The sequence below is a fragment of the Dipodomys merriami genome, unplaced genomic scaffold (genome assembly GCF_024711535.1).
Source record: "Dipodomys merriami isolate MVZ:Mamm:240054 unplaced genomic scaffold, mDipMer1.0.p SCAF_50, whole genome shotgun sequence".
Lineage (NCBI taxonomy): Eukaryota > Metazoa > Chordata > Mammalia > Rodentia > Heteromyidae > Dipodomys > Dipodomys merriami.
Genome location: NW_027206069.1, coordinates 1,947,186 through 1,960,397, shown reverse-complemented (window position 1 = coordinate 1,960,397; position 13,212 = coordinate 1,947,186). Strand labels below are relative to the sequence as shown.

The 13,212-nt window shown below is 45.8% G+C and overlaps 1 protein-coding gene across 1 annotated transcript in view; it reads left to right on the top strand.

Annotated features, from left to right (window-relative positions):
• Nucleotides 1-13,212, top strand: part of Rcor1 (REST corepressor 1) — an 87,608-nt gene that overhangs the window by 62,039 nt on the left and 12,357 nt on the right. Inside the window, exons 5-8 of the mRNA XM_069997523.1 lie at nt 808-969; nt 2,497-2,615; nt 8,563-8,641; nt 11,272-11,466. Of these exons, the coding sequence (XP_069853624.1) occupies nt 808-969; nt 2,497-2,615; nt 8,563-8,641; nt 11,272-11,466 (555 nt within the window). The remainder of the gene's footprint in view (nt 1-807; nt 970-2,496; nt 2,616-8,562; nt 8,642-11,271; nt 11,467-13,212) is intronic.

Here is a 13,212-nt window from a genome sequence, read left to right as displayed (position 1 = left end):
AGCCAGTCACAAAGGACCGAGGCTGCGGTAGCACCTGCCTGCAGTTCGAGTCTGCCAGAGGATCAGGAGTTAAGCTCCGGTGGGGCACCATAGTGAGATTCTGTCTCCAGAACATCAAAACGAAATGAAAACTGGACAGATGCTCTGAGCCTACCTAATGCTAAATATATGCAGTACACTAAAGTGGTTGAGATGATACTTCATGTCTTACAATTTTATTACAAGATGGGGCACATCTGTAATTTTAGCTGCTGCAGAGGCAGATATTAGAAGTTTGAACCCAGGCCTGGCTGAGAACCTATTTCAACAAACACAATCCAGGCATGTAGTAGGTCCCTGTAATTCCAGCTAGGTGGGGGGCAATAGAGATAGGAAGATTGCCTGGCCCCAAGCAGGAGACCTATCTAAAACCTGAAGTAAAGGGCACTAAGCATGCCTGTGACCTTGGGCTCAGGAGGCTGAGATTCTGATTCATGGTTTGAAGTCAGACCGAATTAGCCAGCAAGAAAAAAAAATGCTGGAAGTTGTAGCTCAAGTGGTAAAGCACTAGCCTTTAACAAAAAAGCTGGAGGACAGTGCCCAAGGCCTGAGTTCCAACCCCAGGACTGACACTAGCAAGTGTGAAAGCCTAAGTTCAACCCCTGCCAGCACTGCCAGTAACGAACAGACTGAAAAGGGAGGAAGATGTCAGTGTCCCGCTTAGCAGTAGAGCAGCCAGATACTCGCTTATCTGGATGGAAAGTCACACATCTCTTCTTCCATCAGTTTCTTGGCTGATCTAATATTTCACTGATATAATTTTTCTAGGCTCTTGGGATGCTCTTTTGGCATAAGCATAATATTGAAAAATCATTGGCTGATTTGCCCAACTTTACCCCCTTCCCAGATGAGTGGACTGTGGAAGATAAAGTATTATTTGAGCAAGCCTTTAGTTTTCATGGGAAAACTTTCCACAGGATCCAACAAATGGTAAGTGGTGCTTTGTGTTGTTTTTGTGTGAGTCTCTACTTTGAAGCTTGTGTGAAAGACAACCTCAATCTCAAAAGTTTTCATTTATAAAGATGGCTTTAGGGGAAGGATGGCTTGCTAGTGCTGCTCTGTGGCTGGGGAACTTGCAGCTTCAGTGAGCCCTTCTTCCACTGCAGTGAGCATTTCCTGCTTCTGGCTTGACAACTGTTGCCACCGCCCCTCCCCCAGTTCTGCTTGATGAGTCTACCCATGCCCCTGCCAGCAGGGCAGTGGAAAACTGTTTGGCTAGGTGGTGTTGGTTCTCACCCATAATACCAGATACTTAGGTATACAGGTTCAGAACCATTTCTGGCAGATAACCTTAAGACTCTTTTCTCCAGTTAACACAAAGAGCAGGAAGTAGGAAGTAGAGTTGTGGCTCAAGTGGTAGAGTCCCAGCCTTGAGCAGAAAAACCTCTCAAAGGCATGAAGGACTGAGTTCAGGCTCCAGTACTGGAACCAAAAAGAAAAAACGCTATTTGAAGCCAGGCGCCAGTGGCTCACTCCAGTAAGTGTAGCTACTCAAAAGGTGGAGATCTGAGGATTGCGGTTCAAAGCCAGCCTGGGCAGGAAAGTCTATGAGACTTACTATTTTTTTGTCAGTTGTGGGGCTTGAAACTCTGAGCCTGGGTACTGTCCCTCAGCTCTTCAGCTCAAGGCAGCACTTCTGAGTGGTTTATTGGAGATAAGACTTTTCTGCCTGGGGGGGGGGGGTATAATTGGGTGGGGGGAGGGGGGTAAAATTGGGTGGGGGGAGGGGGGAGGTGGGGAAGGGAAGTGAAGGGTAAACAAAGGAGGAGGCTGCAATGCTTGGTAAGAAATGTATGCATTATCCTGCCCATGTAATTGTAGCCCCTCTGTACAGTATGTTCCCAAATAAAATAAAATACAATTAAAAAAAAAAAAAAGACTTTTCTGCCTGGGCTGGCTTTGAACCTCGATCCCCAATCTCAGCCTCCTGAGTAGCTAGGATGACAGAGCCACAGTGTCCAGCTTCCTGAGACTCATCTCCAATTAACCACCAGAAAACCAGAAGTGGCTTTGTGGCTCAAGTGGTAGAGAGAGAGAGAGAGCGCTTGCTTGAGCTGAAGAGCTCAGGGACCGTGCCCAGGCCCAGAGTTCAAGTACCACAACTGAGGGAAGAAAAGCTATTTGGGTAGATTCCAACTTAAATCTTACTGACGGTTGCATTAATGTTAAAATGAATTTTTAAAAATTGCACCAAAAGGTACGTTAAGGACATGGATTATGTGAAAAAATTAGAACCTGATTTCACAATTCTTTATTTGGCATTGCACACTTGAGTAACCTGTGTTATTGTCTGTATAGAGAATTCATTTTGTCAATGTTTTTCCTTATCAGAAAAGAAAGGATGTGAATTAAGACATTTCTGCATAAGTGAGAGTAACCCTTATTAAATACATCTAATTGGATTTGACTGGTAAAGATGAGTGTCAAACCTAAGCTAACTCATTTTTTTACATTTAGCTTCCTGATAAATCTATAGCGAGTTTGGTGAAATTTTACTACTCATGGAAGAAGACAAGAACTAAAACCAGCGTGATGGACCGACATGCCCGGAAGCAAAAGCGGGAGCGGGAAGAGAGGTGAGCGCCGACTGGGGTGTCAGGTGAAGGACACAGGAGGAAGCTACACCCTCCTGACTGCAAAACTTACATGGCATTTCTTCTCCTGACAAACATTCGCGCAGCGCTGGGAAGCAGAGTGCTCATTCCCTGCAGCTGAAGCCACTGGATTTGAATGTGTGAACTAAAGCACAGATGAAAGCTTTGACTCCTTTTCATAAAAACACATAGCCAGGCGTGCACCAGTGGCCCACGGCTGTAATCTTAGCTACTTGGGAGGCTGAGATCTGAGGATTGAGGCTCAAAGCCAGCCTGGGCAGGAAAGTCTGTAAGACTTTTTTTTTTTTGGGTCTAGTCATGGGGCCTGAACTCTGGGCCTGGGCACTGTCCCTCAGCTCTTCAGCTCAAGGCTAGCACTCTACCACTTGAGCCACAGCACCACTTCCGGCTTTTTTCTTTTTGCTTATGTGGTACTGAGGCATTGAACCCAGGGCTTCATGCATGCAAGGCAAGCACTCTACCACTGAGCCACCTTCCCAGCCCCTCCTGTAAGACTCTTAACTCCACTAAATAACCAGAAAGCTGGAAGTGGCACTGTGGCTCAATTAGTAGAGTGCTATCCTTGAGCACAAAGAGGCTTAGGGATATCGTCCAGACCCTCAGTACAAGCCCCACAACCAACGAAAATAAAATTAAAGCCAGGCACCTGTAATCCTAGCTACTGTGAGACTTTTTTTTTTTTTTTTTTTGGTCAGTGTGGGGCTTGGGTCCTGTCCTGCGCTCTTCAGCTCAAGGCGAGTGCTCTACTGCTTGAGCCATAGCACCACTGCCAGTTTTCTAATGGTTTATTGGAGATAAGAGTCTCACAGACTCTCCTGCCCGGGCTGGCTTTGAACAGAGATCCTCAGATCTCAGCCTCCTAAGTAGCTTGGATTACAGGTGTGAGCCACTGCCACCTGGCTTCTGTGAGACTCTTATCTCTAATAAACCACTAGAAATGGGCTGGGAAGGTGGCTCAGTGGTAGAGCGCTTGCCTTGCATGCATGAGGCCCTGGGTTCGATTCCTCAGCACCACATAAGAAAAAAGAAAAAAGCCAGAAGTGGTGCTTTGGCTCAAGTGGTAGAGCGCTAGCCTTGAGCTGAAGAGCTGAGGGACAGCGCCCAGGCCCAGAGTTCAGGCCCCACGACTGGACCCAAAAAAAAATAAAAATAAAAAAATAAAAATTGAGTTTAGATTTCCTTCTTCCCTTTGTTGATCCATCTACCTACCTGTCTTGTTTGTGCGAGTTTTGTGTGTGGGTTTTTGTTTTGTTTGTTGGGGGGTTTTTTTGGTGTGAGTATCGGGGCTGGAACTCAGGGCCTCCCTCCCACTCACCCTTTGCTTTTTTTTTTTTTTTTTTTTTGTCGGTCGTGGGGCTTGAACTCTGGGCCTGGACGCTGTCCCTCAGCTCTTCAGCTCAAGGCGAGCGCTCTACCACTTGAGCTACAGCGCCACTTCCGGTTTTCTGGTGGTTTATTGGAGATAGGAGTCTCACGGTCTTTCCTGCCCGGGCTGGCTTTGAACCGCGATCCTCAGATCTCAGCCTCCTGAGTAGCTAGGATTACAGGCGTGAGCCACCAGCGCCCGGCCCCTTTGCTTTTTTTGTTGTTGTTGTTGTTGGTCGTAGAGCCTGAATTCTGGGCCTGAGTACTGTCCCTGAGCTCTACCACTTGAGCCACCACCACTTCTGGCCTTTTCTGTTTATGTGATGCTGAGGAATCAAACCCATGGCTTCATGCATGCAAGGCAAGGGCTCTACCACTGAGCCACCTTCCCAGCCCCTCAGGCTTAGCGTTTTTGCTCAAGACTGACACTTTACCACTTGAGCCACATTTCTACATCAGGCTTTTAGTGGTTAATTGGAATTGAGAGTCTCACACTTTCCTGCCTGGACTGGCTTAGAACTATGATCCTTAGGTCTCAGCTTCCTGAGTAGCTAAGGTTATAGATATAGTGAGCTACTGGCACCCAGCTGAGAAATATTTTTTAATTTGTGTATGGGGTGTGTGTGTGTGTGTGTGTGTGTGTGTCTGTCTGTCTGTCTGTCTGTCTGTCTCAATCGTGGGGTCTGAACTCTTGGCCTGGGCGCTGTCCCTCAGCTCTTCAGCTCAAGGCTAGCACTCCACCATTCGAGCTACCACCATTTCCAACCTTTTCTGTTTATGTGGTGCTGAGGAATTGAACCCAGGGCTTCATGCATGCAAGGCAAGCACTCTACCACTGAGTTACCTTCCCAGACCCTTCTTTAATTTCTTTTTTTTTTTTTGTCGGTCGTGGGGCTTGAACTCTGGGCCTGGGCGCTGTCCCTCAGCTCTTCAGCTCAAGGCGAGCGCTCTACCACTTGAGCTACAGCGCCACTTCCGGTTTTCTGGTGGTTTATTGGAGATAGGAGTCTCACGGTCTCTCCTGCCCGGGCTGGCTTTGAACCGCGATCCTCAGATCTCAGCCTCCTGAGTAGCTAGGATTACAGGCGTGAGCCACCAGCGCCCGGCTTCTTTTTTTTTTTTTTTTTGTCGGTCGTGGGGCTTGAACTCTGGGCCTGGGCGCTGTCCCTCAACTCTTCAGCTCAAGGCGAGCACTCTACCACTTGAGCTACAGTGCCACTTCCGGTTTTCTGGTGGTTTATTGGAGATAGGAGTCTCACGGTCTTTCCTGCCCGGGCTGGCTTTGAACCGCGATCCTCAGATCTCAGCCTCCTGAGTAGCTAGGATTACAGGCGTGAGCCACCAGCGCCCGGCCCTTCTTTAATTTCTTAAAAAGACATTTATTTAGTTTTGCCAGTTGCTTGTGGCTTATGTATGTAATCCTAGCTACTTAGGAGGCTGAGATCTGAGGATCTCAGTTCAAAGGCAGCTAAGGCAGGAAAGCCCATGAACCTTTTATCTCCAATTAATCACAGATAAAGCTAGAAGAAGAGCTGTAGCTCAAGTTGGAGAGGGCTAGTCTTGAACAAAAAAGGAAGTTCAGGGACAGCACCCAGGCCCTAGCTTCAAGCCCTAGGACCAGCAAAAAAAAAAAAAAATAATAATAATAATACATTTATTTCGTTTTGTTCTTGCTATTAGTTTTGAGTTCTCTCTCCCTTCCCCTCTGCCCTCTCCTCTCTCTGTCTCCACTCTCTTCTGGCCCCTTTCCTTCTTTCCTCTGTTGTTCCCTTTGTCATCTCCCCTTTCTCCCACACTCTGGGGATTAAACGTAGGGCCTTGCACATGCTAGACCTATGCTCTACCTCTGAGCCGTACCCACCCTGGATCATCAGAGTGAAGACAAGCTCCCTACGCCTAGTAAGGGAAGGTGTGTGTTAGCCGCCATTTCCTCAGCCTTCCATAGCTGCGGGCAGTGACAGTGCCATCTCTTCAGCTCTCAGAATGGACTCCAGCCTGGGCTCAGAAGTTCCACTTTGCATCCTCCTGGGCGAGTTAGTTCCTTCCAAGCCTGCTTTGGTGATAGTAGCTGAAGGTGCTTGACATCCAAAAGGCACTGCGTCTGCACATGGTGGCCTTTAAAAGTATTTCCACATTTTCTATAATAATACTGTTTTAGTACGTTGAAAGTACAAAATAAATTGGAAAATAAATACATTATCCCCAATGTCCCTTCTAGAATATATTACTTGTTACAAAGAAAAATTACGTGTAAGAACACATTGAAAATAGAATGTCAGGGGCTGGGAAGATGGCTCAGTGGTAGAGTGCTTACCTCACATGAATGAGACCCCTGGGTTTGACTTGTCAGCACCACATTAACAGAAAAAGCCAGAAATGGTGCTGTGGTTCAAGTGGTAGAGCATGCGCCTTGAGCTGAAGAGCTGAGGCCCAGAGTTTAGGCCCCATGACAGACCCTCCTTCCCCCCCCAAAAAAAAAAAATCACTTTTGGAAAATTCTAACCTCTGGGACCAAGTTTAAATTGGTAGTGATGTTAAGAACATATCCATGGGCTGGGAAGTTGGCTCAGTGATAGAGTGCTTGTCTCGCATGCATGAGGCCCTGGGTTCGATTCCCAACACTACATAAACAGAAAAAGCTGGAAGTGGTGCTGTGGCTCAAGTAGTAGAACACTAGCCTTGAGCTGAAGAGCTGAGGGACAGCGCCCAGGCCCAGAGGTCAAGACCCAGGACTGACAAAATAAAACCACATTTATCCAAAGCTGGGTGTGTGGTGGTGCTTAGTGCTTAGTTCCAGCACTAAGAATGCTAAAGCAGGCGATCACTTGAACCCAGAACTCAGGAGTTTGACCAACTAAGTTTAGATAGCAAGTCCCTTCTCAGAAAAACAAAATGGGGCTGGAAATGTGGCTTTAGTGGTAGAGAGCTTGCCTTGCGTGCATGAGGCCCTGGGTTTGATTCCTCAGCACCACATAAACAGAAAAGGCTGGAAGGGGTGCTGTGGCCCAAGTGGTAGAGGGCTAGCCTTGAGCTGAAGAGCTGATGGACAGTGCCCAGGCCCAGAGTTCAAGCCACAGGACTGGCAAAAAAAAAAAAAAAAAAAGCATCACTAAAACCATGAATCTTGATTTGTATGTATGTTCTTTTGCATACAGATTATTGGATCTACTTATGCATTAGTACTCTTTGGTTTTTGATTAAATATTTGATTTCCTTTATATGGTATTTATTTTAATTATAAAATTGAATCTGTGACTACAAGCATGTTCAATCTACTAAGCAGCAATCTAAATTAAGTCAAATAGATTGGGATTGATTATCCTTGATTATGACAGTAGCGTGTGGCTGACACTCCCGCGTTTTCACACCCAGGTGCTTCTCTTCGCACGACTGCTGCTGGGGAAGAGTGGGCACCCGCTTGTGCACCGTACACTACGAGGACACACACTGGCCGCGGCCCTGAGGGCTTATTGAGCTCTCACAGGCTTTGCGTAGCCGCTGGTTCTTGGGTTGAACACTCTCCCCCCAGAGCCTCTCCTTGCTCGATAGAGATGGGGACGGGGACACAGTGGAGGCTGGTTCTGAACTCCCCTCTTCCACTACCGTCTCAGTTCTCTGGGGGCAGGCAGCCTGACTGTTTCCTCCTAAAAATTAAAAAACTTCCCAGCAAGCACAAGCGGGTGGACCTTTGAAGTGCCATGCCACTGCAAGTTGTCGCTGTTTTAATGGCAGTACTGGAGTTTGAACTCGGCCCAGTGTCAGGCATGACCCCGCACTCCCCCCACACCCCACCCCCAACACACTTTTGTTCCCCTTCGGTTATTTTTCAGGTCATCTTGTCCCCTCTGGTCACCATCTTCCTACCTGTCTTTCCTGTCTGCTTAGCTGGGATTACAGAAATTTACCACCATGTCCACCTTACCTGTTAGAATGGATGCTACAGAGTTTTTGCCCTTAAACCATACTCCTCCCATTAGAGGACTAGGAGTCATCACTTCAATGGTTGAGTGTGGGCCTGTGTTCAATTCCCAATACTGCCAGGAAAACACACACACACACACACACACACACACACACACACACACACACACTATGCAGGTCACCAAAAGCCTCAGGGTTGAGTGTGGGCCTGTGTTCAATTCCCAATACTGCCAGGAAAACACACACACACTATGCAGGGTTCAGTTCCCAGTACTGCCAGGAAAACACACACACACACAATGCAGGTCACCAAAAGCCTCAGGCTTTTTGTGACTGTGAACAGAAAGTTGGGACTTGAAAATGGATTGGTACTTGTTGCTAAGTTTGTTTATTCTTGTAGAAGTTCTTTGTCTTGCTGCTTAACCATGCCCTAGACCTCCAGTAGAACTATGAAATGGTTGCTGTTCAGTTTGAATTATGAACAGTTTTTGTCTCAGCAGTCTGAGGTCATGTAGAGTAATTTTACATTAAACTTGTCACTAAATCAAGTTTCGACTTACATTTTTATATGAACTAGAATTAATCCAGAATAACCTTTTAGTAATTTTTTCTTGTCTTCCAGTGAGGATGAACTGGAAGACACAAACGGAAGTAACCCCATTGACATTGAGATCGATCAGAACAAGGAAAGCAAAAAGGAGGTATTGCCCTATAATTGCTTAGGCAAAGGAACTTCATCACTAGTTTTTCTGCGCATTCTCCCTAGTACATTAAGTGCTGTGTGCAAAGTTCCTGTTAGGACTTTACTGCCAACTTAACTTTATGCAACTTAGAATTCTGTTTGCCAGGAATCATAAGTAAAAGAACCTTTATAGGAAAACAAAAGCCAGGCACCGGTGGCTCATGCCTGTCATCCTAGCTACTCAGGAGGCTGAGATCTGAGGATGTGGTTCAAAGCCAGCCCGGGCAGGAAAGTCTGTGAGACTCTGATCTCCAATGACCCACCAGAAAACCAGAAGTGGAGCTTTGGCTCAAGTGGTAGAGCGCTCGCCTGGGGCTGAAGAGCTCAGGAACAGCCCAGACCCAGAGTTCAAGATCCACCACCGACACCCCCTCACCCCCTACCCACCCACCTCCACCTGGCCAAAAAAATATATATATCCTTGCACAAGAGATGTTTTTTGAAGACTGTGAACTTAAGCAGCTCATGAGCTCCTCCAATTGCATGTGACTGTTGGTGTTTTCATATGCTTGTCTGTCTTTTGTCTGAATGGTATTTTTGCAAATGATTTGTAGGAGCCTGAATGACAAGGTCTAAGAGTTAACTCGATCGCATGGTTTAGGATGTTGTACTTGGAATTTTGAGTGGACTTTGTTTTGATAGATTGGTACTTTATTGTTTTGTTTTGTTTTGTTTTTTGTTGATAGATTGCTACTTACTAGAGACTTTGGTGAGGTATTTAAAATGAACGAGGAGAGGCTTTTCTATAATTCTTACTTATATCATAGCACAATTTCTGACTCAAAAAGAAAATTGACTAAATCTTAATTTCTTTTAAATGTATAATGCTATTAACAACACACACAGGTCATTGGGTAGTCTTTATAAAACAGTGCTATTCAGAACATAGTTTGTGCCTGCTAAATATTTTTATGTTATTATCACTTCAGAAATTGCCATTACTATCATCGATCTTAGTTTGTATTTTGTATTTTAGTTTTTAAAAGTTGAAGCAAAAATCCACTTTAATAGTTCTATTAGCAGATGTTACCCTAGCAAAAGGAGATCAATCATGAGCAATCGTTGGAACTTATTCTTCTTAAAATGATTACTAGTAAGACAGTCCTTGTCTTGCCAAGATTTTGTTGTGTTTCAGTTTGGGAATTTTTTATTTTTGAGGAAACACAGAAAAGTTAGCATGTCTTGGATGTGTGGATGTGTGGAGCCTGTGCTGAGCTCCGCTCAGAGCCGCAGCTCTCACGTGGCTTTTGCTCAAGACTGGTGTCTGCCACTTGACTCACTCCCACTTCCTCCTTGGTGCTTAATTGGAAACAATGAATGCTTTTCTTCTTGGGCTGTTTTTGACCTGTGATCTTCAGTTCTCAGCCTCCTGAGAAGCTAGGATTGCAGGTGTCAGCCACCAGCATCCAGCAGTGATATGCAGAGAAGGTCATAGTTCATATTACAGTTTGTGTTTTGGTGAGGTTTTTTTTTAGGGGCTGGGGGCTGCTTACTGGAGTTTAAGTCCATAGCCTTGCATGCACTAGGCAGGCACTGTACAACTTGAGCCATTCCTCTAGTCTTTTTTTTTTCTTTTTTCTTTTTTTTTTTTTCTTGCCAGTCCTGGGGCTTATATTCAGGGCCTGGTCACTATCCCTGAGCTTCTTTTGTTCAAGGCTAGCATTCTACCACTTGAGCCACGGTGTCACTCCCTACTTTTTCTGTTTATGTGCTACTGAGGAATTTAACCCAGGGCTTCCTGCATGGGAGGCAGGCACTCTACCACTAGTCATATTCCCAGTCCCTTGGCTTTAGTTATTTTGGAGATAGGGTTTTGAGTATTTGCCAGGGACTGACTTTAAATGAAGATCTTCTTACCTCTGGCCTTCTATACAAGATTACAGAAGTGAGTCACCACCCCAGAGATAGGCTCTTGCCAAATTTCTTTTAACTTTAATTTTATTTTTTGTCCAATTTGATTCTCCAGTTCACTTCTGGAGTAGCTAAGATTACAGTTGTGAGCCCTAAAAGGTCATATTCCAGGTGATTTAAAGTTAGACACATAGCACCTGGTGCTGATGGCTGCCGGGTGAGACTAGTTGAAGTCCTAGCACCTGAGGCTCTTGTCTGCTATTAACCAGCAGAATGCTGGGCTGGAAGGAGAGCTCAAAATGGTTGAGCACAGCTCTACCAGCAAAAGCCAAACGAGAGTGCAAGGACCTGAGTTTAAGCCTCAGTACCTTACTAACAAGATTTACAGAGCCTATTTTTTCTGTCTGTGGCATATAGTGGTCTGTATTGCTAGAGAATAGTGTAGTAGTGAGATAGAATTATTCCTGCTTCACTTACCCATTTCATAAAGATAGGGCCACAGAGCTCAGAGAACACAAATTGTTTTTCTGCCTGGTACTATCAGAAGCGTAAAGAGAGAAAGAAGGAAACAATAATAAAAGTCCCGAGGCCCGTTTGTGGCTGCTGACCACAATGGTGATTCAGACGCATAGTATTTGTTTTGGGTCATTTGGGGCTATATTAAGGACATAGGCTTTGCACTGTTCATTTGATGTTTCTGTTTTACACTTTCATATTTCTAATATGTATGTCATGCAGGCACCGCCTACGGAGACAGTTCCTCAGGTCAAAAAAGAAAAACATAGCACACAGGCCAAAAATAGAGCGAAAAGGAAACCTCCGCGAGGAATGTTTCTTTCTCAAGAAGACGTGGAAGCGGTTTCTGCCAATGCCACAGCTGCCACCACGGTGCTGAGACAGCTGGACATGGAGCTGATCTCCATCAAACGACAGGTACTGTCCCACCAGCCACCATGGCAGCTGCCACCGTGCGTGCGGTGACACCGCCAGCCAAGGGCACATCCCAGAGATGGGGCTGCCGTTCACACAGACACCACCCCGAAAAGAGCACTTCGTTCCTAACGAAATGAACAGAAGAAACAAGTATATGGATGTTAAGTTTATATACAGTACATTTCTGTGTATGTACGTGTATGTGTATATAATGACGGGTTTATGTGCAAGCTCTTGAACTTGCCGAAATGGCATTCCACACTGGACCTGTGCCCCGCATGCTTCTCCCTTGAGTTGTTTTCCACACTGGGTCTCATGTTTATGCCGGGTCCGTGTGGACCGTGGTTCTCCTGTTGATACTTCCCACGCAGCAGTGATGACAGGTGGGTGCCAGCACCTCCGCTTTCATTGGCTGAGATGACCTGTTGGCTACCTCCGCTTTCATTGGCTGAGATGACCTGTTGGCTACCTTTTTTTTCTCTCAGGGCGAGCACTCTACCACTTGAGCCCAAGCCCACTTCCTGCTTTTTGGTGGTTAATTGGAGATGAAGAGTCTCGTAGACTTTTCTACCCTGGCTGGCTTATAACCAGGATCCTCACTGCTCAGCCTCTTTGAGTAGCAAGGATTATAGGTGTGAACAACCAGTGCCCAGCTTCCTATACCTTTTTTTTTTTTTAATCCTTGGCTTTTTCTATTTCCATATAAAAATGGAAATTTTGTAAATTTCCAAGAACAGTTCTGTTAGCATTATGATTGGGATGTTGTTTTAGCTATGGACTTGCTGTCCTCATTGAGTCTTTTTTTTTTTTCGTCAGTTATGGGTCTTAAACTGGGCCTGGGCACTGTCCCTCAGCTCTTCAGCTCAAGGCTAGTGCTCTGCCACTTAAGCCACAGTGCCACTTCCATTTTTCTGAGTGGTTTATTGGAGATAAGAGTCTCACGGCCTTTTCTGCCTAGGCTGGCTTTGAAGTACGATCCTCAGATCTCAGCCTCCTGAGTAGCTAAGATTACAGTTGTGAGCCACCAGCGCCCGGCTCGTTGAATCTTCTGAGTGGAGGTGCGCGCTCTCCCTCTCAGGCCTTCAGTGTCTGTGTGTTGTTACTTTCTGTGCACAAGCTTGTGCATCCTCTGCTAGAATCACTCCTTGGTGTTTGGTGTTCTGTAGAGAATTTTTGTTTTTTTCGTTTATTTTTGTTTTGTGATGGTTCTGGGGCTTGCTCCTAGGGCCTGGGTGCTGTTCCCAAGCTTTTTTGCTCAAGGCTAGTACTCTGCAACTTAGGCCAAAGCTCTGCTTCTGGCATTCTGGTGGTTAATTGGAGATAAGAGTCTCATGGTCTTTGCTGCCCAGTCTGGCTTTGAACCTCAATTCTCAGATCTCAGTTCCTGAGTGACTCCAGGCTATGATATATTTGTAAGGATCTTCTGAGATTCCGTGTAGAAAGGACTTAACACTTCAATTTGCAGAGTACACTCAGACTGAAAATTCAGCATGATAATCTAGTACCGGTAACTCATTAATTCTTTCTCTTTGGTTCTAGAAAGCCATCAGCAGATTGCAGCTGCCCTTTAGTTGTGAATTTTGGGGCTTTTGCCTTGTTAGTCTTGATGGTGTCCTTGAAAGGTTAGATGGGAGGCAGCTGTGATTTCCCAGTGAGAAGGGTTGGGGGTCTGTGGCCAGTGAGAAGGGTTGGGGGTCTGTGGCCAGTGAGAAGGGTTGGGGGTCTGTGGCCAGTGAGAAGGGTTGG